This window comes from Acanthaster planci, linkage group LG01 (genome assembly GCF_054643075.1).
Source record: "Acanthaster planci isolate LZ-2023a linkage group LG01, COTS_SCS, whole genome shotgun sequence".
Lineage (NCBI taxonomy): Eukaryota > Metazoa > Echinodermata > Asteroidea > Valvatida > Acanthasteridae > Acanthaster > Acanthaster planci.
Genome location: NC_141777.1, coordinates 9,443,897 through 9,470,837, shown reverse-complemented (window position 1 = coordinate 9,470,837; position 26,941 = coordinate 9,443,897). Strand labels below are relative to the sequence as shown.

General features: G+C 41.4%; 1 protein-coding gene and 1 long non-coding RNA gene across 3 annotated transcripts; one reads left to right on the top strand and one right to left on the bottom strand.

The window, feature by feature from the left end:
- Window positions 1–3,321: 3,321 nt before the first annotated feature.
- LOC110983978 (uncharacterized) lies at window positions 3,322–26,492 on the bottom strand. Its single transcript, XM_022243733.2, has 8 exons — window positions 25,921–26,492; window positions 18,522–18,763; window positions 18,315–18,363; window positions 14,728–14,830; window positions 13,034–13,209; window positions 12,359–12,528; window positions 10,119–10,270; window positions 3,322–9,212 (listed from the first exon to the last, which is right to left on the bottom strand). Exons 1-8 carry the CDS (start codon window positions 26,231–26,233, stop codon window positions 9,092–9,094), a joined length of 1,326 nt encoding a protein of 441 aa, XP_022099425.2. The 5' UTR covers window positions 26,234–26,492; the 3' UTR covers window positions 3,322–9,091.
- Window positions 14,734–18,343, top strand: LOC110983979 (uncharacterized). 2 transcript variants are annotated; one of them, XR_015424991.1, is made up of 3 exons: window positions 14,734–14,845; window positions 16,743–16,844; window positions 17,466–18,343. It is a non-coding gene; the product is annotated as an uncharacterized LOC110983979 (long non-coding RNA). The 2 variants fall into 2 exon arrangements; XR_015424990.1 differs by having other exon boundaries at window positions 16,743–16,892; window positions 17,466–18,342.
- Window positions 26,493–26,941: the final 449 nt, after the last annotated feature.

Below are 26,941 nucleotides of genomic sequence, written 5' to 3'. Positions count from 1 at the left end.
CTCTGGGGGCCTTGGTTCGAATCCGGCTCGGTCCACATGTGGATTTGGTTTTCAGTCCTTACCTGAGTTCATGGTTTTCTCCAAAACCTCTATCCTGGGTTTTCCTCCTACCTCTAAAACTGAACAATTCTTTTTTCCCACTTATCATCCTATAATTGGTGCTAAATGTGCTGTTGGATGATCAGAAATAAATAATTAAATTTGAATAAATAAAATATAATGTTTACCGTCTTTAAATTCACCCAACTATAAAGTTTCCAACTTAAGTGTATCTTAGCACAAAAGAAAATGTTTCAAATATATTTTTTTCAAATTTTGAAAATGAACTACTTCTACAATAGTATATCCTTGTTGTTACTGGCAGACCCACATTCTGTTCCTCATACAGAAAGGATATGTACATGCACATGTAACTACCTTTGCTTAAAATAGTATTTGGAATGATACTTGCTGGCTTTTTAATGTGGAATTGTGACTGAATGATTCAATTTTATAGAAGTACATGTATCTTAGTCCTTCAGTCTTTCCTAGGTCGGTCATCTTCTTTCACCATCAAGAGTGCAGCAGCTCTTTTCAAACAAAATTTGAGACTTATATTTTTGACTGGAGAAAAGAAATATTCCTGTTATGTAGGTAGTTCAATGGATTTGATCATATGATCGGGGGAAAACAATGAATGACAAATCATGGTGCAGAATGCCACAATATTGAAACTGAATTTGGAGTGGAAAATCTGCTTTTTGTGATCATAACTGTAAGGATTCATTCCCAAATGCAGGGGTCAGTTTTTGCAACCTGTAAACAAAAGGAACAGTATTTGCTGTAAATGTCAGTGATAATGCAGTTTCTGTAGAACTGTGGTGCCATAATTGTGTAAATATCATAAGTTGAATTGTGATTGCCAGCCAAACAAATGTGAATGCTACCTGTACATGAACATTCTATGGACAAAATAAACTGCACCATGCCTAGGCCTACTGCACAAATTAATGTTGTTGTGGTGTCATTGTACGTGTACATGAGTGGAGTTGTCTGCGAGTTGTTTGGTCAAACTTTTCCCGTGATACCGACGTGGTCCGGGCCCAATTTCACGGCACTGCTTATTGCAGAATTCTTTGTTTACGAGGCATTGTTAGCATAGAATCAGTTTCCAGGGCTCTATAAGCGAGGATTCTATGCTTAAAAGGCTAGCGCAGACATTCTGCATCTAAGGGCCGACTTGACGCTTACAAAGGAGAAAAATGGCGATTGGTCACCGTCACTGTTTTCAAGAAGGAAGACCATGCATACTCCGCCACCGGCAAAATCCTCTTGAAATATTTTCACCAAAACAAGTTTGGGCCAGATAGAGATTTCAACCGCAAAATGTAATCCCTCTTAATTTTGTTCGAAATTAAACGGGCCTCAATAGTTTGTTGCTCTTCGCTGCAAGAGGTTGAGAGAGCAATGTCCACTGCACTAGTAAACAACGAATACTTTCTCTTCGGTTTTGCACTTTCAGCCTCCATTATTCCGCGCAACAGATGGCAAACACTTTTTTCAGCAGACAATTGCAAAACACACATGCACATTGACAAATATTTCACGCTCACTGCTGCAAACATTTTTCTTGGCAGGGAAATAGGATGGCATAAGCAAAGAATGTCTTGCTAGTGTAAGCGGCACTGCGATACTGGGCCCTGGTCTTTTGAAGTCATAGTTTTAAAAGATTAATGTCAGTGTCAGGTCAGTTGTGGTAGTCTAGAGTTTTACCATGACAGAGGTTTGGGATCTGATATGACTTTTGAGAATGTTCCTGTGTATTTCTGAAACCACATATTGAAGAGTTAAGCCGTAATGTTAAAAACCATACCCCATTTTCCAAAGCCTGCCATAGGCTGTTTGAAATGGGCATACACATGTATGTACATGTATCTGTTGTCAACATGTCCCCATGTACATGTATTTGCAACCGGAAATAGACTTTCGACCAAACTTTTTAATGACAATAGGATGTAGGAAATAAGTTCCCAGGAAATGGGATTTAAAACATTTCACTGATAGAAGTCACCACTCACATTGAAAAGAGCACACTGAACTCCTCCTCTTGACAGATCACTGCATTTGACATCCTGACAACCATTGGTGAGAATGGGACATTACATGTACGTGACTGAAGAGCTTTCAAAGTGACAGGCTCCATTGTGCCAGATTTGTTTGGAAGCCTGCAGCTGATCTGGAAAGTTATTCTGGCAACTGGCAATTCACTCCATCAGGGTGAGGCACGTAGTCCTGGTTGCTGTCAAGTCCGTGAAGCAAAACTCGGTGTTGTTACATTCAAAAGAAATGACAAGAACGAGCTATAAATTGCAAGGTACTTCTGTGAACACCAAAGAAGTAAAACACGAAAAGAAAAAGCTCGACTTGAGGCCCATCATTTTGATTGGAGAAACTCGGGTCACAGTTGAGGGATGTTAAGACCTGAAGTGTCTGATGATCTCAGGCTCTGTTTCTCTTCTTGGCACCATACAAGTGTGTTCAATTTCTCCTGTGCTCCCAAGCTTTCAGAGAAACGTATCCGAGCCCAGTTTCATCTCTGACAGTTTTTGGTAGGCCTCCTCTGGATTTTCCTCTCAACATTGTCCCTCTAGATGAGAAGATGGTATGGGGGTTTTCCAACTGCGCTACTTCTAAGAAGCACCTGCATCACCTTTGTGAAGTGGCCCATCCGTGTTGACAAGATGATTGGGTCATGTCAAACTTACAGAGTCTCAGTAAATAAGACGGTGACAATGACTTTGTGTCCGAAAACGACCCTACCAGGATTAGACATCTCCCGCCACAACTATCACTGGCATTTACATAACAGGTTTTGCCCTTACCCAACGTATACATTGATGAACACTGTATGCTCAGTGCTTGTCCGAGAGCTTGCGAAAAAATTCACACGCTTACTCGGGTGGGACTCGAACCCACGACTTCCTGCTTCCTAGTGCAGACGTCTTAACTACTCGACCACCGAGCTTGCCGGGGTCGGCTGGCCAGTGCTTCACCTGACTCGGACTGGCCAGCCGACCCTGGCAAGCTCGGTGGTCGAGTAGTTAAGACGTCTGCACTAGTAAGCAGGAGGTCGTGGGTTCGAGTCCCACCCGAGTAAGCGTGTGAATTTTTTTGCAAGCTCTCGGACAAGCACTGAGCATACAGTGTTTATCAATATATATGTTGGGTAAGGGCAAAACCCGTTACATAAATTAACATCTCCCCAACGCAAAAATACATCTTGAAATATCACTGGCATGTCCGATCACAACATAAATTCCATCTACTCAACCAGACTCTGCATAAAATATAGCAAACTTTATTTCATCACCAGTGCAGTACACATCCACATCATGGCGAGTATTACCTGGTGCCTAGACAATACATTTGACATGTCATACAAAATATTAAAATTCTCAAGCCTCTGCAATGAAGTTACATTCAGGAATGCTTATCAAACCACTCTTAATTTTACTCGATAACTCTTGATGTTATTTCCTGTTCACAAATACAAAACTGAAAACTTATACTCCAGTCTTCAAAGGACTTTAATTCAAATCTCCCGTCAGTCAAATCATTTGTGTGCCTTCTAACTTGTCCCGACTTCAACCTTCTAGTTTTCTTTCTTTCATATTTGGGCTCATATGGCAGGCTGGGATATTCCCACTTACAACTATTTTCCCCTATTCCATCAAAAACAATTTTCTGTCAGTTTGTTACATTTTAGCCAAACCTCCTTACAAAGTGTGAAAGTGTCTGGCTAGAGATTTGCTTTGTTCAAATCACTCTTTTAAAGTTACATTTCTGTTTTAAAACATGTAAAGACGGGCACTCACCATATTTGATACATGTAAAACACCTGTTTGTGTAAGTATTTCACCACTTCATTATACAACTTGATACAATAGATCAGTAATCCTGAAAGATATTTATTGCAGCAACGTATATGTACATTGTACCTCTGTTGCTGTTCAGAAATCAAAAAGTTATAAGAAATATTTCATGTTTACAAAAATACATATTTGTCAACAACACAGTATTACATATTTCATACTCTATAATATAAATATGTGGTATAACTCCAATGAAACACAATGTGTTTTTGGACTCCTGGCATATTTTCTTTTTTTTCCAGAGTTCTATTAGAATGCATTCATATTGGTACCCATTCTTTTAGAGATGCAGTAATTATTGGAGGGATTACTACACAACTAAAATCAGAAGACCGTAATCAGTGAACCAGTTTGGTTTTCCAACAATTCATGTACCAAATTAATGTTGCTGTAATTCATATTTGATAATCAGTAGATAAGTGAGATTGAACCATAAGGGCAGTATGCCAACTTCCACATGTAATGAGGATAATCAAGCTTGTGAACTGTATTGTGACCCGCTCTTTGAAAATGAGTCATAAGTCGCCAGATCTGCTTTTGAGTTTTCATTTGTATTTGAAAGAGCAAATTGAGTTTTTTGTTTTGATGTATCACTCAGTTTGGCATCCTGATGAAAGTGGATACTCCATGGTGAGAAATGCTGTGGGTTCCTATTGATTTACACTGCAAAACTATTCTAAAGGACTTTTTACTCCAAAGTGGCTCTGGCAACTTGTGACTCATTTTCATAGAGTGGGTCACAATTGTGATTTTTTGTAATCCCAACTGGCTTAGCCTTGTTGAAATACCAACAGCTTACAGCTGTGGTCAAAATTGTACTTCCGCCAGGACTGACAGCATTTAAAAACAAATTCCTTGCCTTATTTTGGGTAACTTGTGGGTAACGTTTTGGGAACTGATCAATCTGCTCATTTTATTCAGTTATTAAAAGGTACTGATTAAAGTAGAAGTTCTTACCAAGTTGCAGAAAAAGAACATTTAAAAGAAGTGTAATGGGAAAGTCACCGAAGTGGAAATTTATTACATTTTCTGTCCAAGACAACCGGTGTACTAAAACATGAAAACAAAGCATTGTCTCCATTAGGAACCAAATTCCGGTGTCACGGTGGATGTGTGAAGTTTGAAGTATTGTATTGGTACTAAACTGGTACCTACATGTAGGTACATGTGTGGGTTATACACTGTCCTCACTTTGAGAACATGTGTTCATTGAGAAGTTCCGAGCACATTATTACTGAGTATGCAATATGCATTCAATTCAACCCTTATGCCACTCGGGGTATCTATGAACCATCTACTGGTGGTTCAAGAACTTGTGCGGCATGTACAGATTAAAAAAGTGTAAATGTTGCAAGTTACAGATGTAAAATCCGTTTACGAGTTACCACAAGCATTTCACTGCAACCCAAAATTTTGAAATTGCGACCCAGAATGGAAATTAACATTTGCCGTCCGGTTCTACTTTGAAAGCAGAACCGAAGTCTGTCACACAACTTAATCTGCACTTAACACCAGAAGCACCATGCTTTTGCTTAAATGTAAAATGTTTTGACAGTTCATGAGGATTTCATTCAACATTATCCAAATGGCATGTACCAGTAACTTCCCATCCATGGCACAGGACCAGGTGTCTTTGACTTCAAACATGCCCTGATTTCGGGGTGATGATCTGCCTTGGCCTTGTTTTTTTTTTCATGTGCCCCAGGTCGTGACCTTAGGGCAAAATGAGGCCAATCCAAGGTTTCCGCCATTTCCGTATTTCATTCCTGCAAACAGAGCTTCAAGGCTACTAAAACTATCAAACTTTGGCACCCCGGCAGTAAGATCGAGATCATAGTGATTTCCAAGTAGTTTGTTCCACCGTGACTACAAACTGCCCACAACAAAATTGCTGATATTGTTTGTTTACGAATACTTGGATCGAGCACGTTGTCATGTGACTTTCCAAGTGGGTGGACCTCTACAATTCCCTCGCACCTTTCAATGAAGAAGTCCCTTTCAAGATTACAAACTCTCATGATATTCTGAACATGAAACAACACACTTTTGAAATTTTCCAAGATTAAAAAAAATTGCGGCCTCAGGTTACTCCCATGGTTCTTGATCTTTGAACTGTTACTTGGTCTTGATCTTTCAATTTCTGGAAGGCATGTGGGTTACATCTTTGAAAGATATATCTTTTGATTAATGAAAGCAAAATGTTTCCGAAAGTTTTGGGGTTGTTTGGAAGGAGGCAGATGGCGCATCACTGTGCTGAGGTTTGTATCCAAAAGTGTTTGCCTGTGTGAGGGGGGGAACGTTTAATGGCCTTCGAGCATTCACAGATTTGTAATTCTGCCCAAGTTCCATGGGTATGACCATGGCCCTGGATAAGAGGAAAAACCCGTAGGTGTAATTAAAATCATTCAGTCTGCATTTTGTTGTCACTTTCAGGCATCTCCTACTGCAATCAAGGTCATTACCATTCCACACAAAGTCAATCGCTTATCAGTCATGAGTCATCCAACTTCCAACCAAAGAACAGACTTTACAAAGTAGTCTGCCACGAAGCCAAATCCTTTTCATCTTTCAGCCCCCTGTTCAGCCCCATGTTAAACCTGACTGGATTACTACTTAGTCTAGTCAGGACATCAAAGTGCTTGTTGCCAGAACTACCGCCCTGGCCCAGTAAAGAGGTAATGTCTACACAGCATTTACGACAAAGCCCTGCATAGTTTATCTCCGCACACCGGGAATGCTTTAAGGCCGTACAGATCATAAAGCTTTCCTGTTACAATTCTGGCATGGTAAATTACTTGGAGAAATGTACGCTCATTGTCACAAAGATGCTTGTATTTGGGTATCAGTCTTTAATACAGGATGAGACTTCTACTTGCTTGCCTTGTCTATAGCAAATATATGTACTACCAACTTGTTCACCCAACCGTAACAACACATCACGATAGCAGCATGCATGAATTCATCAAATGTCTGCCAGATATGATGCTCAGGGTTCATTAATTTTTCGTAATAATGGTTAGGTTGTGCTTAACTACCCCTCTGAAAGAAGGGACTTAAGTACATGTAATCCCAAATTCCAAGAACAGCATAACTAATGCAGGATATTATATGAACTAGCAATGCACTTTCCAATAACAAAATTACTCATTATTATGCCCGTGGTATATGGGCTACGACCGAACAAGAGAGAGTGTCGTCTTTCATGTAGCAACGTGTCTGTTGGCTATTAAACATACTGAGGCACATATGATGCCATGCAGAACATAGTTACATATACCACACATGATTGCAAGCCAGTCTGACATCTTGTGGCAGAGTTGGAACAAGTCACTTAATTTTGTAACTCGGTTCACTTCAAGGCAGTTGACTAATGTAGAGTCGCCGGTCAAACCAACTCTTCGAGAACTGCAACTCGAGTTGGACTCAAGTCGACTCAATGACTCGAGTTTTGGAGAATATTTGAGATTGTGGAAAATGTTGTAGTGCACCAAATTCAGGGACTTTGTTTATGAATCATTAATAAACTACGTGATGCTTACAGATATTAAGTAAAAGAAGGGTTCATTTTTTTAAAGTTCGTCCAGAGAGTATACTTGAACAATTGCATTAATAAAATTATTAATTTAAGTACTGATTATATCCAAATATACAGATTTGTGTTAAACTGCACACTGTGTAAGGTAGATGTTAGTACTTGAATTCTTAAGTTCTTCAAATATAAGAGTAAAAACATAATTGGATTTAATCAAACCAATAAATCATTACTGCTAAAGCTATATACATCAAGCCTGGAATTTCACCCTCAAAGCATAGCTGCTTTTCCTTTCCTCAAAGTAAACTTGCACTAGAGATATAGAGAATGGCTGATAAATGGTATCAAGGAGTCTCCAAGACTCAAATGCCAAAAATACTGACCCTCTCTTGGTCTCTCAGAAATGCCAGGCTCGATAAAAATTGTAAACAGTTATTACAAATTACCAAAATAGTACAGTTCCTCATTCAAACATTTCTATCTGCAGCATTAAAAAACCTATGAGATTATATTCTGTATAAATATAAAAAACAACCTTTTTTAAGAATCGCATTCTTAGAATTCAAATGTTTAGAAAACAATCACATGAATGAATCCGTTAGCACATTACATGATAACGGCTGCACACAAATGTGTCCATTACCAAGCATTGCAGTTACCAAACTACATAATATTATCCTCTTCAAAATCACGACACCAATCTCAAATATGTTTCAAAACCATCCTTTATGATAACCATTATGACCGAATGGTGAAGCTATGACTATATTTCATTACATGCACGTATGGTTTGTATTGTAATACAGATATGCAAAATTTCATACAACAGATTTTCCAAAACAAACAATTCAAAAATATAATACGCTTCATTTCCATTTCTTTTTTTTTTTTTTTTCGTTTCATTTATTTCTCCTTGCGTTTCTCCTCTTGAATATCCAGCCAGCTGGTTAGGTAAAAATGTTAACAAGCATTTAAGAAAAATATATGTATAAATTCATTCGAAAAATTGGTCCGCCTCGTATGTATATCACAGCAACAAACACTGGAGGAAAAAATCCAAGCAAGGGCAGTAACTGGTCATCACAGCAAAAGTGGAAATACTTTACAACAAACGTCAAATCTGCTACTCAAAAATCTGTCTCAAAGTGCCTGAGTTAAAAAGGTGAATTTTCTGAGAAAAAAGTAGCATTTGTAAAATGCTCCACAGTAATCCTGTTTTTATAGGATACACCGTACAATCTCTTCCAATGAGAATAGCAATATGAATGCGCACATAGATCGCAACAGCACCTGTCTACCTGTTTTTACAGGCATGTTTTGAAATATGTCAACATGTCATCACAAGGAATATTCAGCACTGATATCATGTCATGTCTGAGGTTTTTAATTTCTCTGAATGTCATATTTACTATGCAGTGTCACGCAATATAAATGTTCAAAACCACAACCCAATGAGAGCTTTGCCACATTTTGCCTGCTTTTTTTTTCACCAGTGTAGTCCATAATTTCTTTCAAATGTTAACTTTAATCCTACTTACAAATGTATTTCAAATTATATCACATCACCTCCTCTCTCTGTTGTCAACTTTTTAAAAACCCATATCAAACTAGCCTGATTAGAATTCTGCCTTGTGTCACTGGACTCTCTTCAGTTCACAAGTCCGTTCAGCTTCATGACAGCCAGCATCCCAATTCCTCCCACAAACATGGCGGGAACGGCCACAAAGGAGAAAAGACAGAGGGTTCCCATGCCTGACATGCCGTGACCACTGGAAGAAGAAGCAAACAGAAAAAATAGAGAGAACAAGTCAGTTAGAATTTGTCCGTTTCAAGAATCACTCTACTTTTCATTTTCGGGAAGTGACTGCTGATGGCTATAGATAGCTGGTATCCATGCCAGCATACCAGTCAAGAAGATACAGACCAGCCCGTCACCAGCTTCAGTCAGTAGAGAGGGCAACAGTACCAGCTACGAGGGCAAGAACAATAGATAATTTTGATGCTTACAGTTTTTGCTGGTGGGGGGGGGTAGCTGCTTGCTGGGGAGACCCTTCAAGCATCTTCTCCTCCCCCCCCCCAGCAATAGACCTGATACGGACGGAATGGATATTTGGTTGAGGCAACTGTCTGTCTCCTGGCTATCTTCAGACCAAAAATGGTTTCTTATTTTGGGACTAATTGAAAACCTCGGCGAATTTCAAAACTACCTCGCTGAAGTTTTTCTTTGGTCGGTTGCTTTGGTCAATTTAATCAGTTGCCGGAAATTTTCAAAAAGACCTTTTTTTCACACACATGGAGCATACTGCAACAACTGGCAATGGCAAAAACATGCTTCAGATAACTACACTTCTGCAGCTATCTGACCACACTGAAGACAATTATTCAACTCCAAGAAAACCTGTGAATGCACCCTACCCGTCCTGCCTGTGTAAAAAGGCAGTATTCCTAAAGTCTCTCAGGAATGCCAAACTTGACTTAAAAATTGAACAAGAAAGGTCTATTCATGCACACTCTGGCAATGGTATGCCTGTCAGTCACCCAAAAATCTTGATATTCCTACAGAACATGCAAAGTTTACAAACTAAATGGCCTAGCAAATTGGTCTCTCTGGCACAAAAGGATGGATTCAGGAAAGGATAACTCCAAGTTCTGAGTGGGTAACTGACGCATCTCACCTGGTGCATCCGCCGGCCAGGCGGGAGCCGTACACCATGATGATGCCTCCCAGGAAAGCATGCATTGCGGCCACTCCCTCTGTGCTGCCCAGAGTCCCCGACATGCTGGCCGAAAAGACGGCACCGGCTATGGCCGCGCATCCGTACACAATCTGCAGATGATGACAAGAACTCACCGGTTAAAGGCCAGTGTTGTGTGAAATTGGATGCAATGAAAAATAGATTCACACGGCACAGCACAGGGCAACAAACAACTGGCATTTGCAGGGAGCCCAAACATCAAGACACCGGTGTACATGATTGTCAAGGGGGTAAAGGGGCACTTACCCTACCCTAGAGAGGAATGAAAAATGAAATAGGAGGGAAAAAGAAAGAGAAAAGGCAAGAAAAATGACAACAAGGGTGAAACAGGGATGGAAATCTCCAATTTGTTTGAAAATACCTCAGAAGTGAGCCCTTTCCACTATTAATGGGTTAATGGCTTGTAAGTTTGCTGCTTATAAGTGCTGGGCCTTCTGCTGCAGAATTCTCCCCCCCCCCAAAAAAAAAAAATCCCAACAATGGCCATGCCACTGTTTACTCAATATAAAGTCAATGCAAGATCAAATATTGTGACACCAAGAGTAATATTTGTTGCAGCAAATTTGCAAAGATTTAATGCATTTAACACGAGCAAACTCTGGCAGCTCTGGGACTTCAAATATGTTTTGAATCCATTGGAAGTATGAATAGGCACTTTTCTCATATCTTTGTGTTTACAGGATCTGACAGTAGATAGTGGATGATACTTCCATGCTGATCCGAGCGGAGCACTCTCAAATGTGGCAACCTCTTTTTCATTTTTTTTCCCCTGATGCCTTTTCCAAGTTACCGTACTCAATATAGTACAGTTTGGAAGATCCCATTCAAAAAATCATACGTTCACTGACACAAAGAAGTTTGGAAATACTACAATGGAACACACGGGGAGAAGTCGGTTTACGTCAAATTCGGAAACGCTTTTTCATTGCACTTTCTCATGAACGCGGCCAACATCTAGGCGAGGTTCACTGAACCCCTGTCAATCCAGAGGATAAGCCACACCATTCTCTTCTGTGTTGTGAAGTAGGAACTGAATTGGAAGCTCACTGAGGGGTGAAACCTATTTTTTATGCGACTATGGCTCCAAGAGGAACTTTTTTTAGAAGCTATGGCCCACAATACTTGCTCTTCAATTGTGTTTGCAGGAAGGATTTGGCTGGGGAGAAATTCCAGGACCATTCATCATTCATGTTAGTCTAGTTTGGAAAAGATTTGTTCAGAATACAGTTTGACGTCAGACAAAAACTTATACTGTTATTTTTGAACTTCAAGGAAAGGGGAAGCAAGTCAGTTTGTTTTTAAATAACAGAACAGATTCTGGTGTAAATCACGGGAAACCTGTTATGGAATAGTAGGAAAACATTGCTGTTGACACTACAAGGAATGTTGTTTTACTGTAGTTGTTCTTGTTTTAAAAAATCACAGCCTGATAGGCATGTTAAGAGCTGGTAAAGAGCGTAATGGTTTGTGAGATACGTTGATACAGTGAGTTCTATCTCAGAACTTTACTGTGTTCTTTCCTCGGGTCATGTTGGACCAATATTATACATCCTGGATAATCTATGGTGAAACAACAAGCCTCTCTACAAGTCAGGGTTTCAGCTGAAACAGGCCAGTGTGAGTTGCTCTCCTGATATGATGATGAGCTTGGAGAGGAGGGCATCTCTGTGAAAGGAGGCAACAGTTTGTCAGAGCCAGAATGAGGAATCAAGCTCTCATTTTACATCACAGGTAGCACTTTCATGACTAGTTTCCTTGTGTGCTGTTCATTTCTTCTTTATTACATTTCCACACATTTGTCAGGTATTGTGTGCCGTTAGCTTCAGTTTTTGCCAATGGAACTACCACCAGACCAGTTAAGTTCAAAAAGGTTCAGATGAGTCAACTTTTTTGCCTCCAGTGGGGCTGATGCACCATGGGTAAACACTTGCTTGTTTGTGAGCGAGCTCAGCGAGCTGAACTTGCGTAACCTTGTCATGTTTTTGCTTTGATGTTGGGTTAGCCCAGTATCAGCCCGAGCCCATCCCTTTTCATCTGTGATGGGCTATATGCCCAGAGCCCTGGAAGCTAGCTGGGTTTATATGGAAGGTTTCTCTGGGTAAGTTTCAATATCCCACCATTACATTCTTCCTCAAGCTGGAGAGGTTAGATATCCTTACCGACCACCAGTTGTTAAGGCCAAACTTGGTCCTCAGGAGGTAAGGGGAGATGTTGCGCAGGGTCGCTGACGGAATCAGCTGAGCGGCCATTGTGCAGTAGCTCCCACTGCCCCCCATGGTCTGTCCCATGGCCAGAACTATCGGGATCTGGAGGCAGCCAATCAGAGCCCCTGCCATAGAGATGCAGAATATTTGCATATTTATTCCCGATCTGGTATTGATCAGTAATAGGTAAATCAATTTGTTCTCTGTAAGGTTGCCCTTTGTTGAACACAGCCCAGAAGGCCACGATTCAGAAATCTGACAGACTGCCAGATTTTTCCCCCAGTAATTGTTAGTAATTCATTGTTGGGGAAGTAATATTATGATCACGTGTACAAAGTGCAATTTTGTTTTCCAAAATCTCTAAACAAGACGAGTAAAAGTGAAAGAAAACAAAGGAGTTAATGTAACCATGACAAAAATGTTAAATATAATCTGGTTAAGCTTAGACAAGAACTTTTTTCCTTTTGAATCATGGTTGATCACGCTAGAATGACAGATTTTGTAATGCGTGAAATTGAATTCGAGCTGAATCCAATTTAAGAGTTGAAAACAAGGTTTGTAAAATTCCCAAAGTGATCATTCTTTGAGCAGACTCGTGTTTTTTTTTCCAACATCAGTTTTTGTATCCACCAGAGACTGAAGGCAGCCAGCTCCTCAGCTCCATCAGCGAGGCTTCACTCTCATTCAGTACGGTCAGGTCGGATGTCCAAGGCACCACCACCTCCAGGAGGTATACAGATGCAGCCATAGCAACGCCCAATGGGAGAGCCACTTTCCAGAAGGGTATGCCCACAATCTCGTCAATTCTACAAAAAGCGAAAGACATCTCTGCTGTAGGTTCCTCAGAAGTTTTGCAGGGAAGCCATCCAGAGAGGTTTCTGGTTACATACTTCTCTGAGCAAGGCTTAACATTTGCAGTGAACTCAAAAAGTGTGAAAAGACATTACTCAAGGATTTAATAGGTCTCAGCCCAACACAATGAAGGATTTTGGTGTATCAATATTAAGCAATATCAGAGGCAGGAAGCTGTAACATCAAGTTTTTTGTATTTGCAACTGTGTATAATATCTCATTGAGCTTTGGTTTTAGTTACAGGGTATATTTGCAACATTGGGTAAAAGATGTCACTTCTAAAATGCTAAGATTTTTGTCTCTGGAATATGGAATATGCCAAAGGAATGATAACATCTCATCTCACCTCAACTGAAAAGATCAGAAATCACTTTGTTTCAAGCTCAATGAAGCTGGAATATTTCAACAATATTCTAGAAAGATTTGAAAGGCACATTTGGAGCCCAGTCTTGTGAACAAGACGTTGATCAAGCAGGATCAATTGACTTGCTTTTTAAAAGGAGAGTTGAGGGTCACCATTTTTTTCCAATATTAAAGTAATTTAAGTAAACATTTGTTCCATTCACCAAATGCAAAGGTTCACCAAATGTAGCCAATGACCATCAACTGCAGTTTTTCTGGCTACTAAAATATTACATGTGAACCTCCTTGACATTTTCCGTCATCATCCTTGCTGTGTAATCTTGTGAAACTAATGACTTGCATTTCTTCAACACTCCCCCCCCCCTTCACTTCGCCGATGTAGAGTGTGTTATTAATGGTGTGAGTTGAAACATATGGAGTGGGACTACTTTGCCAGTGATGCACTTGGGAGTGTGAAAAAAAATGCTTATTTATGAACTGAGCGATGATTCTTTCCACCTCTCTCTGTCAAGTGTACTGGCTGTTGCAAATGACCTGTTTTCAGCACTGTTTTCATTGGATGATTGTTGGGAATGTGTAACTAAGGCCTGGGTTCATCGTGGTCAAGGTAAGCAGGGGGTAAAGATGAACAGTTTTGTAATGAGAGGATTCTAGGTCATTCTGCATAGCTTTAGATGTACTGTAGGGAAACTACTGTACATGATTAATTCACAATGATGTCTTAGAGTGAAAGAAAGTCTCATGAGAAAACATTTTTTTTTGTCAGTGGCCATCTGACGACAAATCTTTGTGCACATCCAGATGCAAATTTGTCAGGGGCATTTTACACCACAATGTGCAAACCAGTACATCACTGTAGTTTGTCTTTAACACTGGAGATCTTGTCACTGCTATGTATTATGTTCCTGCACATATCAAGTGCCATTTACTCTGTAATTTTGAAGAGCCTCAAGAACTTGATTTGGCAATGCATATTAATGGACCATATACCAAAGGTCACAGCACTTGTAATTGGAACTCATCATACTTGAACTAAAGTAAAATTCCCTGAAGTTTTGTGATCGTGAATACAGAAAGCAACTTCATAAACTACAATTGATTTACATTACCGGATTTTCTGCGCTGCGTTCTTAGGCCGTGTCCAATGAGCAACTGTTTGTTCAGTCAATCCATACAGTATGGCTCCCAGGATGCAACCCAAGAACGTGTAGCCTGGAAAAAGAGGCAGTGAGTATTAATGAGTCGGTTGTAAAAATTCACGTGAGTTTAATCGATGGAGCGAATTTGCTTCGATTTGTTTTGTCAGTTGTTTTTTCAGGTCGTCAGTGATAAACAGGTCAACTGACTTGTCAGACAGCCAATTACTTTTCTTGTGTTTTTATTTTTACTGCTCATTTCAATCCTTGCGTCAGGATTCATCACCGACAAAACATTCATTTTGTGGTTTATCTGTCTCAGGGAATTGCATCGTGCAAACTGATCAACCACTTTCACTTTGTCTTCTTTTGTCTTTCATATTGTGGTGTCATTTCATTTTTTCATACAATTTTATGGCTCTGTGTTCATTCTACACAAGGGCCATCGGCAAGTTTTGGCCAGTTGGAATGATCTCGGTAGAGCTTGACATGAATCACTGACTTGTCCATAGTGGCTTTATGAGTTGTTTATGATTTATGATCTTGTCAGCTCCTTTTTTCAGTCTTTGAAATGAATTTAGTTCATTGGCTGAATATTGCATGTACAGTCGGGACAAAAAGTTTACATACACCTGGTAGAACATAAACAGTTTTCCTCAAATTTCACAACTTCACTCATTCCTACCAACTTTCCTTTTCATGAAGATAGACAAGATGGGTCTCTGCTTAATGTACATGGTGTATGCATCAAATAGAAACACCCAGAGACATGTAAATGATTCACATTTATATTTACACAAAAAATCTGAATGGCACTTATTCCAACCCTAATATTTCGTGCCACTTGCTGTATTTTTGTCACATCTCATAGTCGCAATGGACCACTCTCTGAAGTATTTTTGAACAACAATAAGGGGACAGATGTAAATTTTCACAAACATGATTTTTCAGAAATATTAATATTTTGAACCATAATAAATGTCTCTGAGTATTTTCATTTGAAATACATACTGTGAACATTAAGTTGAGATAAAATTTGTCTCACCTCGTAAAGACACAGTGGGCAAAACTGTTTCAAACAGTGAAAAAAATAAGGAAAACTGTTTGTCCACAAAGTGTATGTCAACTTTTTGCCCCACCTGTATGTACATAATTAGACAGTTGCAGTCATCAAGCTACTTTTCACATGCATAATCTGTTCTTTCTTCGCACTTCAGTTGTTTGGCATGCATTCTGTAAGCAGTGGGCCCACATAATATTTGTCCAATCTCCCCACAGGCTAACAATCATCTGGACAAGCTTCATATCCCCATTATTGGTTGGATGGCCTTCGCCCTTGTGGTCTGCATACCCAAAAGAGGAGTGGGCAGAAGGAGTAAAAAAAGAAAAGCTCACTGAACTTGACAAAGGGTGTCCCCCCCACAGATGCAGAATGATAAATGACTATTTAGTTGTGGAGGGGGGGCTTTCAGGAGACTATGAGGTGTCTTGTTATGGTAGGGATTGTAATAAGGTATCAGTGATGCCGAGGTAGACATATCTGGGTTTATCTCAAGGGCAGAGTCTGAACTTTCTACTTTAAATTGTCTGGAAACTTGACTCTACTGTTTCTTTAGTTCTCTCTTGGTGTCTGGACTATATATGTGCCTGTTAAGAAGGACTAGTTGTGTTTTCAAATTGTAGAGTTTAAAGATGAACATAGTATTGGGATTTAGTGCATATTGGTATAATGGCATTTTGATCGTCACGTTTGTCTTCTGGGGGCAAGGATGAGATGGGTGCCCTGTTCTTGACATTAGTTTCAATTTACACATGTTAACACATTTGAGCAAAGATTGTCAAGATTTTTTTTCTCAGACCATGAATACTTCAGTTGACAGCAGATCCAAAACTGTCCTTTTCCCTGTTTTCCCACATGCTTCATTAATCCCACACACTGGCAAGACCTTGACGACAAATTTTATGATCTCATTTCATCCTCGTCAAAGGAGAATGCCTAGAAGAACTGTGACACGGGAGAAGTGGGCCTGTTGTCTGCTCAGTTCAACGACAAACCCTCAACCTGATGTGCACTTAGTGGTCATGCTCTGGTTAGTTTCCTGAAGAGTTGGGGACGACTGCGGCATTGTCCAGATTGGGTAATAACTCCCAACCGCAGACTTAATGTGAATGGTTTGTTCTTTGTGAGTGCACACTTGAAACCCGCCAAGCTGAACAGTCATTGTTGCTTGTTGTTCGTCCCAAACCCCCAACAGACAAAAACCGGGGTGAAAAGCATTGTGAGAAAAGTGATTTTTTGTCCTTGGCGACAGATTCTAGGAGCAAAACATTAGGCCTTTTAAGTTTGAAGTTTCACTTTGTCCATTGTCAGGGAGTCTGGTTCTTCCTTACTGCAAATATTACTAGTTTTTTGCAACCCTGAAGAGATCATGTTGTATACCTCCACAGATATAGATGCACTTTATACAGACAGTCAATATGCAGGGAGGGTGGGTGTATCACTGTATAGTGTGTGCTCATTAGAAACATTCATTGTTGCTGAAGTGTAGAGACAATACACCATGTGCTTTTTCTCATTCAAATCAAGTCACTAAATCAATTTTTGTTTGTTTAGATTTCGGGGGAGGGGGGAGGGAACATGTAGGTTGGTAATTAATGTGGACAACCTCTCTATCTCTTTCCTCTTTTTTCTCTCTCTTTCTTTTTTGAAGTTTGGGTTACATCAAGGAAAGGACTAACAATGTGAAATACCGAAGGCTGTTAACAGGTGTGGAAAGAGCTACTTTGAACCCCCAATCCACCCTTGCTGTATCCCAACAATATCATACATGCAAGTTTGTTCACTGACATCTCATCACCCCAGAACAGCTGTTGGTATTGGTTCCTGCAGTGCCCACAGTAAGCCAGGTATAGTTCAGGGCCAAGTGTATTATGGTTGCACTAAAGTGTGAATTTAGCCACCTTCCCCCAAAGGTACAGTTTTTGGGGTTTTTTTCTTGCACAAAAACCTGATTATACCGTGGACCCTTATAGCTCTGCATCTCAATGAGTTTTCCTACTGCACTACCTGGTGTACCATAAATATTACCTTGCAAGTTTGATGTGGTATCTGAAATTTCTGAATTTTATAGCAAGATTTTAAGAATTCATTTTGATTTTTTTTTCAGGCAGAATCCAATGCATAAGATTAAGCCAGTCATGAGAAAAGCATGACGTATAATTATCATGGTCAGTGGAGGATTACAGTGAACGGCAGATAATATTATTGTTTGGTTTGGAGCTGACGTATACTCAAATATGTTGGTTGACTGATTTGTTCATCTGTCAGTTCATATGCATTGCTGTTTTGTTGGTGTGTTTGGTTAGTTGATGAGTGGGGGGATTGGCACCCAATAGTTCATCAGGCAATCGGTTCATTAGTCAGCTCTGGGATCAGTTACACAGGGTGGTCATCTTGTTCTTTGCTCAGTCAGCCATGTAATCAGTCACGTGAGATGCTCAATCGGGCTGTTTGTCAGTTTCTCGGTTAACTAATTTTTTTGCCACTTGCAAGGGCCTACCTGCATTGGAGACTCCTGCGCCTATCTGGACAAGCACAGCTCCGGGACACTATGATGGAAAACAAAAATGATTACTAACAAACTTGATTAGGATTTTTAATTTGTAGTACATGTATATGAGCTATTAGCAAGAGAAACAGAATGTTCATATCAGCTGTGAAGAAAAAGTTACCCTTTTTTGATAAAAAGGTTAAGGATCTAACTTACTGCGCCTCCCAATGTCATCCCAATGCCGAGCAAGGTTCCCCCAACAATCGAAGCGGTCACGCCCTTGGCGCTGAGGCGGCAGATGAAGTTGTCCCGGGCCAGCGCGAACCGCTGGCTGGTGGCCGGCAAGACGGAGAGGGCCGACATTGAGACGAGGACCGCGGCCACAGAGGCCAGGAACATCTTGAGCATCACCATGGAGCTGAAGTCCATCTGGTTACGGATGTGGAGCGGTTCGAACACTGCCAATCAGAGAGGAAAGGAAGGAACCACACAGTAACAGTCAAGGAAGATTTCCGAATCACAGGGGACAAAAATGTATGACGTTAGTTCATTTGAGACGATTCACTAAATCATGGACATGCACCGTGGCAGAACGACTTCATGGACTTCTGAAATTTTGTCTGAAACCTGAAATACCTCAGCCGTGCAAAAATGTGTGGGTTCTATTATTATTGTTGTTCTTGTTTTGTTTAATTTGTCGATTGTCGGTGTCGATCGACTGGGGACAGGTATGCATGCCCCCAACTTTATTCCAGCACTTTAACTTCATTGTACGACACCTATAAAGGCCACTGGCCTTTGCCGACCCACGTATTCAATTTCTTTGATGTGACCGATTTCTATTATTCCTATGGTTAGGGATCCCTTTAAAACGGCCCAAATGCTGACCTGGCCCCACCTTGGAATGGTTTTAGAAATGATGCTCAGACCAGGACTACAAAAAAAAAGTTGATTCAAGTGACCCTTTTAAAAACGGTCATTTCAAAATAGGGCGGCCACTCTTTTCCTTTTTGTCAAAACCGATCTTGTAAAACCTCATGGTTTGATTACAAAAGATGCATCTCATTAGGAATTACAGGAGCTGTGCTGGTCCTGGGAAAGAATCAAATACATCTCCTCAACATTAATGTTGTTTTGTTTTTAAATCGTATCGTGTCAATAAGGTTTGTTGAGAAACGTGCTCAAAATTAGATTGCGTCTAAATTGGAAACAGCCCTTACAGCTCCTGCATTGATAAAAACTCCGGAGCATCCATGAACGCCGAAGTGCGCGATGTTATCAAGACCTAGTCCATGCCAAAACGAAGTAAAATGTCAAAATTTTTCACCATTCCGTAACCACAAAAACGTGACTTTATTGGAATGGTGTCGAACAAGACAATGGGTGACGTAACGTTCCCGCAAGCGCCGTGGTTTCTTTCCAACCCCGGTTAGTCTCCGGTTTCAAATGTTTATCGTTTGTGGCTAGTACTCGCACTACCCTCGTTGGAAACAATCAGAAACTTCCTGAAGACATTGTGGAATCCGTTCTGATTGCTAGTACTTGCCATTTTGGTTTCCAACATCTGGAAAAAGCGTTGTGTTTAGCCATTAACCGCGTTCCACCACCCCTAGGGTTACGTCGTGACTTATAGACTGGCTCTAGCATGCTGTGCTCTGTCACACCCCTTCCCCTCCACCAGCCAGCATGCGGCAATGCTGGGTCGCCATCAGACCAACCTTGTCCTCTCGAGTTGTGGTATGTAAAAAGGTTGGTTAACATCGCTCGCAAACGAACTTTGGCGGAGGTATAACCACGAATGAATATATCTTCGACATGGGCGTCGCCAGGATTTTTGACGGGGGGGCGGGTAAAGCACTCAACAGCAAACTGTCAAACCATTAACGGTTGTAGGGGACCTATTCCGAGGTATATTCAAGAAAATTTGTGATTTTCACCACTTCCTTTTGTTCGTTTCTTTGGCTTCATCCCTCAGCCCCTTATTTTCAAGTTTTGTTCTCCTCCAACGCCTAATTTTGGGATGTAAATGCTTTTTGTGGTTCAATACACAAACTCTAGTTAAAGTCTCTAAGACTCCTCAGTTGTAGGCTAAAGCAGAATGGCGATTGCATATCCACACTCCGAGCTAGCGCCTTCTGATATCTCCGACCAATCCCCCATGACCGCGTCAAATTTTACCTTGGACTTAACATTGGACTGTTGGATTACCGGGTGTTGCCGGCTCCCTCGAGACCACCTGGCGACAAAGCCAACGGGGTCACTTCTCTTTGTATTGAAAACCCCCACGTGTGACAATAGCAGCTGGTGAATTGTTATAGCGGTACCGGTATCGTGTACCGGCAACGGCGCGCTAAGGGCCATATCCTCGCTTACACCTGGCCTTCTATTTATGGCAGATGCCTAATCCCTTGTGGAGATTAATAATGTGCTGCAGGTTGCAGACGGAAAGGAGAAAAGTGCCCACGGTGCTGTGGAGATTGAGCGTCTGATTTCTGTAAGCAAGCGCTGGACTGCTATCTTGCAGGGTTGCTTATTTAAACTTTTTTTGTTCGGTCACTTACGGCACATCGTACATTGTACATTGTACTCGTACTATCCTTCTGTTTGAATACCAGGTAATATTATTGGTCTTGACGTGGTTATCACTGGGGGAAACACTACTATTTTTCAACTTGTTTACTTTCCTCCCAGTCAGTGCACAACAATGCAATTCGCAGTGGGTATTGCAGAAAATAGCTCACGTTGAAGTTTATCAAAGAGTATAATCAATCCATAATAGTTTAATCAAAAGGAGGGATCAACAAAGACGGAGTAAAAAATGCTGTTAAGTGACAGACGCCAAGGTCGAACCTTACTTCGGAGAGCTAAAACTAGCGCGCCGTGTATGCCCGCCGGATGAGGGCATCAAGAACTGTGACGAGGGGCGCGAACGTGACTTTTGGAAGCTTGTGCAAACTTCATTGGATCTTTTGATGTCCGACCAAATATAGCCATGGTGTAACTTGGTACAGTAAATATGGTTAATATATAATCATTATAGTAATAGGGTCCGGTGTTCAAGTTAGCTTAAGGGGGTCTGAAGTAATATGCATGTGTATTACGGGAAATTTTGGGCGGCATTTTGCAGTCGATCAAAGGTCACACGCTGCGGAATTTCCTGCGGATCCGGGCCAGCCTCTTTGTGATGGATTTATTTTGAATAAAATTTAAATAAATATTTTTTTTAAATAATTTTTTAACTAACAGCTTCAGCGAAACAGTGAAATCCGTGTTGTTTGGTGGCATAATCTTGTCAAGTCCATCCTTCAAATATATGGTTTAATTGCACCTTTTGAAGGTCATGATTACGATTATGGGGGGGGGGCCAAAAATGCGCAAAATCTTCATTTTGCAACCATGGAGCTATGGTACAACAGGATGCATACCAACCAAAAATGCATCCTTAAATGGCCTTCGTGCAGGATTTCGGTGGGACATCTTCCTGACTCAATTTGTCCAGTTACAATTATAGGCCATGTACGTCACAACATTTCCTGGAATCATGACGTTTCCGACAACTTCTCTTCTTCGAAAATAATCACTATTATGATTGTTGAATGAATCTGTGAGGGACCCAGTCGAAAAAGGGAAATGTGACATCTCCCAAAGTTTCGTTGAAAAGCTGACTCAGACTTCGAATGGTATTCAGGCCCGAGGTCATTCGAACGCGCGTGCGAGATCTACCCTATCAGTGCGGCCCTACGTGGACCTGCGCGCGTACCATGTTCCCGAATGACCTTGTGTTTTGAAAATAACGAGCAGGCACATTATATTAGGCTGCATCCGAATCTCTTGTCTAGAGCTATTTCTAGGTATTCGCTCCCATGGAAATGCGTGGAGACTGGTAGACAATATAGCCGTAGCTCTGGAAGCCCGTTTTGGACACGGCCTTAGCTTCAGCCGTACTACTTTCGAACGTAATGCCATCTGGCAGATGGCTGAACGCGGGGGAACAAGGCATAGGGCCTAGGTGGAAAAGCATAGGGCCTAGTGGGAGACTGGGAGAAATTTAATTAACAAAAGTGCACCGGAAGCAGCAGGACCTTGGATGGAGAGTTTAAAGCCCATGACAATGTAGATATTAATGGGGGTCAACCTTCGGTTGATCCAAACGTACCGAGCTATTACGCAATCGCTAGTGGCGATGACGACGGGGTCTGATTCTTGCGCAAGTGATACGGTTTGGTTGTTTGGTCTGATCTCTGGCTCTGGCTTCAAGGTATCCGTTTTCTAAGGGAGGACGTTCCCAAGGACAGCTTCTTACAAGGGGCCGACCCCGGATGATGGATCATCGACGCGTTAAGCCCCGCTAAGACTGGACGGGCGACATTGTATGCGGAATCATTTGTGGTCAGGAGTTATGCAGAGATGTTATTGTAATGCGCTTCAACCTCTCTCCAAAATGTTCATTTCAAACAGTTGTCTTATTATTCTCCTTTGTGGGTAGGCCTATCTAATGTATCTTCAAAGAGGAAATGTGTTGAAGATTGATGCAACGTCCGTACAAATTTCTATCATGAATGAACTTTCTCGGTAGCCAGTATACGAAGGCAAAATTCTTTGAGGCAAAATGTCGCGAATTGTCAGATCACTTATTATCAGCAACGTTATGTGTTTGTGGCGGAGGGTTAACATGCTGGGGTATTCACCAAGTAAATCACTACTGCTGCAGCGAACGGTGCTATGATTATCTGTTTCGTTTTGTGACGTCTCACTGCATACCTGCTGCTGTATCCTCGGTCGAATTATGGTCAGCATATGGCCTCCGTTATTCAACCAACAACCAGGGCACCATTTTGCAACTTCCCTCATCCCTGTGGTGTTTATCCCACAATAATGGATCAAGGCATTGGGATTGAAGATTTCGGGGTCATCCATATACAATCAACGTTCGCGGGAGTCTTGCAACAAACGATTTCCAGGTACCCTCACCAATTAAAGTTCCCTGCAATACATCCTTCCAAAAAAAGCAGTGGGCGTAGGTGTGCAACGGTGGAGGCTAATTTTTAGGGGGCTGTTGAGGGGGTCCTGTTTCTAGGATGAATTTCGCCCTCCTCCAAAAATTAATCGTCCAATATTGTGCCCATTTTCAGTGAAAGATTTGAATAGCATTTTTTTTCCTGATAATTCTTCACATTTTAGTAAACCGGTCCAAACTCTTCCCGAATCAAAGATTTACCAAACCAAAAAGTTGCTATTTCAACATCCCCAGAAAAAGCTCAATACTTTATTTTGCTCCTTGTGCCTACTTCTGCTAGTCCTCGTATCTCGTACCTTGAATACTAAAACGAAAGAAGAGCTGCCAGAAATGCGCTCTCCACAGAAATAAACAATGTAACTGTTTTAGTAATCCACAGAAAACAATGGACCAGTTCGGTGTTTCAAAAACCAAAGGCCTTTCGGCTTATGGCTAGGGCTGCGCCGATAGGACAGATTATCGCGCGCGCGCGTAGCTTTTTCCCGAATAGCCTCGGAGTGGGCGTGCGCTGTTTGAATACCGCATTGACTCATCAGGAAGTTATCACTTACGCACAAGAAGCGTTACTATCGACCATTCGTAAGTTTTGACATTGCGAGTTGTATACGCCTGTGAAGATTCCTGCACAGTACAGGAAGATGACGACGATGAGAGAAGAATTTACCAAATTTAAACAGATTCGACTAATTGCGAGAGTTTGCCGGTCACTGCTGCGCAACTGACAAGAGAAAATTAGTCTAGCGGTGTTGACAACATTGCGAAAGGCGATTTTCAGAACTAGTGCTCGGTAGTGGCTTGCTCAGCCTGAAGCTTTCAGGGAACCGGTTTTTCCGTTTCCTTTATTTTCAGGACTCAGCATTTTCACCCTTGTGGTATGTTCGGTTTCGGGCTTGTCAGTGTTGTTCCCAACTTCCGTGCGTTTTCCAACATGTTTTTGTCTTAGGCCAACTCTGCTGAAAACATCCGATGAGTTCTGTGGGGGACTTGAAAAAAAATCCATTGAAAAAAAAAAACTTCCGAAACATTTCAGAGGAAAGAGCGACAAGTAAATAAATAACTGTGACTATTTCTTTCGATGATTTGTTTCCCAGACTATTTGTCCATCCCTGCAAGAACGGTTTTAATGCAGTATTTCTTTTTGGGGGGAGGGACACGCCCACAGACCTACATAATGCTCCAATTAATAATCACTTTTTCTTGTACAAAGATTCTGACGCATCCTTGACGCATCTTAACTTGAGAATTTCGCGGGCAGCTCGCCATCCGAAGTGTCAAAACCGAGGGGCAAAGTGTCAGTTTGCAGCTTCATATATAGACTCAGTACACAACGCACGTCCTCGCACGTGTCGTCACGCACATATGACTATCGCCGAAGACGCAATGCGGTATCCTTGGCACTGCGTTAATTTATTGGTTTTTTTGTAACGAATACCATGGTGTCTATTTTTGGCATATTCGATTCGAAATATTCGATTGAATAATCCCCACTTTCAGTGTCATTAGCGGGATATCACATGGCTGTTAATCTTCAGAATTTAGGAATCGCATCTTCACTCGTTATCGATGATTTTTTTCCCGGAAACTCAACTTTTCAGGTTCAAAACCTCGGCTTCCTTTTTTCTCGGGTAAATCTCCCGCATCACGCAAAAGGACAATGACAAATGATCAATAAAAACGAAGGGAGCGGAAAAGAGCAGCAGAACTCTTTTGTAAGATGGCTCTTCTTCACAAATTTAAGTTTTAAAAAAGGTAAACTTAATTGTCCAAAGCAATTAGTGTGAGCAAAATGAACGATTTTCTTGATTACCCTCTCCAAAACGAGGACGACAGAGTTCATCCTGATCGATTGTCAGAAGAAGAAGGATTGAGGGGGGTCCTTTACGTTTTACCTCATTACAAAATTGAAGTCTGAATTGATAGTCTGTTAACTTAATAATAGAGCGCATATTCGTTGTGAATCGATTTAATTGAATCAGTCATAACGAGGCATCATTTTTTGGGACGAGGGTCTAATTTGGTAACAGTTGCTTTCACTACGTCAGAATGGATTCCATGGAATAAAAGTTGTCACTGTCTGTGATGTTATTCTATGGCAGAGAGACCGTCAAAACTGAGTATGGTAGCAAAATTGCATCCACTGCATTTTCTTGAGAGTACACTACAATTCAACTTTAACCCAACCGCTTCGAAAGCCACTGACGCACTACGAGCCATTGGGAGAAAATGTCACAATAAAGCAATGGAACTTGAAACTTAACATTACCATCGGTCTGCATGACTGTGAACTACGAAGTAGCACATATAAAAGACCTCCACGCAAAGCTTGATTTTAGTGAAGAAAAGCTCACAAAAGGTTTGGATTGAAAGCTCATACATTTTTGGCAGCTGTTTTTAAGGAAAGGAAAAAGAACAGCTGCTGCGTGTGGAACCTCAATATTGAAAACTAAAGGATAGATTTTTTAATGAGACCAGTTATTTAAAAAAAAAAAAACGCGCATTGGAAATTCAGAAGTAAAAAGCCAACTAAGACAAGCAAAATGATCACAGCAGGCAAAAGGCAAAGGAATGTGCAAGAAAAGGCGAAATTTAAGTGCTCACCCCGTCCCTTCTCCATTGACAGCCCGAAGATGACTCCGGCAATGATGCAGGTGGAGATTTGCAGCCAGGGGGTTCCCAATACCGCCCACGCACGGCCCCGCGATGCCGGAGCAGGAGCGTCGACACTGTTCTCGAGACTGGGGTTAGCATGGGGAGCCCCGGCGTGGGTGGCTGCGGGGGTCTCCAAGGAGCAGAACCGTGGTGGGCTGGCTCCGTTGGCAAGCTTGTGTCTTGCCTCGAAGACCGAGTTGGCGTTCTCGTCCGTCTTGGCAAACTTGCGGTTGTGCATCCCGTTGGCAAAAGGGATTGCCATAATGCAATTTGATTAAGAGGTTCAAATAACTGATGATGCACGAAAGAATTTAAGTTCAAAATGTGGCACCGGAGAATGATGAAGAATATTGCTGATGTTGTTGGTTCCTCCTCGGGTGATGCATTGCTGTGATGGGCGCAATCACAGCCGTTTTTATAGCATCCGCATACGGAACCATTACAACAGAGAATTTCCAGAGAAAAAGGCACAAAGCTTGGGTCGAAAAGGGGAAAAAATACCCCAACCTTGAACCGGAATTTTTTCCAGGCACCTCGTATGTATTTAAGGGAGTTTAATTAGACATGCAGAACCGGCACTTTTTTCACCTGGGGCGCCTGAGCCCGGGCATGCGCATTAGAGGTAGCCTGGGCACGTTCCATGACCACCAGAGTGGCAGGATTCAGCCCGTATTTAGTGGCCTTGCGCTCGTTTGAACTTACTTGCGTCCCGAAATGCATACCTTTTGTCAGAGCCCCCCTTTGTAACTTCACGTAACATGCTTTGCAAGAGCAAAGTCCCCCTTTGTTGAAGTGAGTCAGAAGATAGGATTTTCTGAACCCCCATCGTCAGCAGGGGACAAAACGGGCTTGGAGAAACTGAAACTGGGTGATTAAGTATCGTTTCCTGTGTGACGACTTAAATAAATACCCTTAAACCATCCTTATTTGTAAGCGCATCGGAAGTGCTGCATTTTTGGGCGTCTGACTT

Coding starts and splice junctions, on each gene's coding strand:
- LOC110983978 (XM_022243733.2), bottom strand. CDS start 26,233: ATGGCAATCCCTTTTGCCAACGGGATGCACAACCGCAAGTTTGCCAAG. Junction 18,764..25,920: donor GTCAATGGAGAAGGGACGGG/GTGAGCACTTAA, acceptor TCTGATTGGCAG/TGTTCGAACCGCTCCACATC. Junction 12,529..13,033: donor CTGGCTGCCTTCAGTCTCTG/GTGGATACAAAA, acceptor TCTCTATGGCAG/GGGCTCTGATTGGCTGCCTC.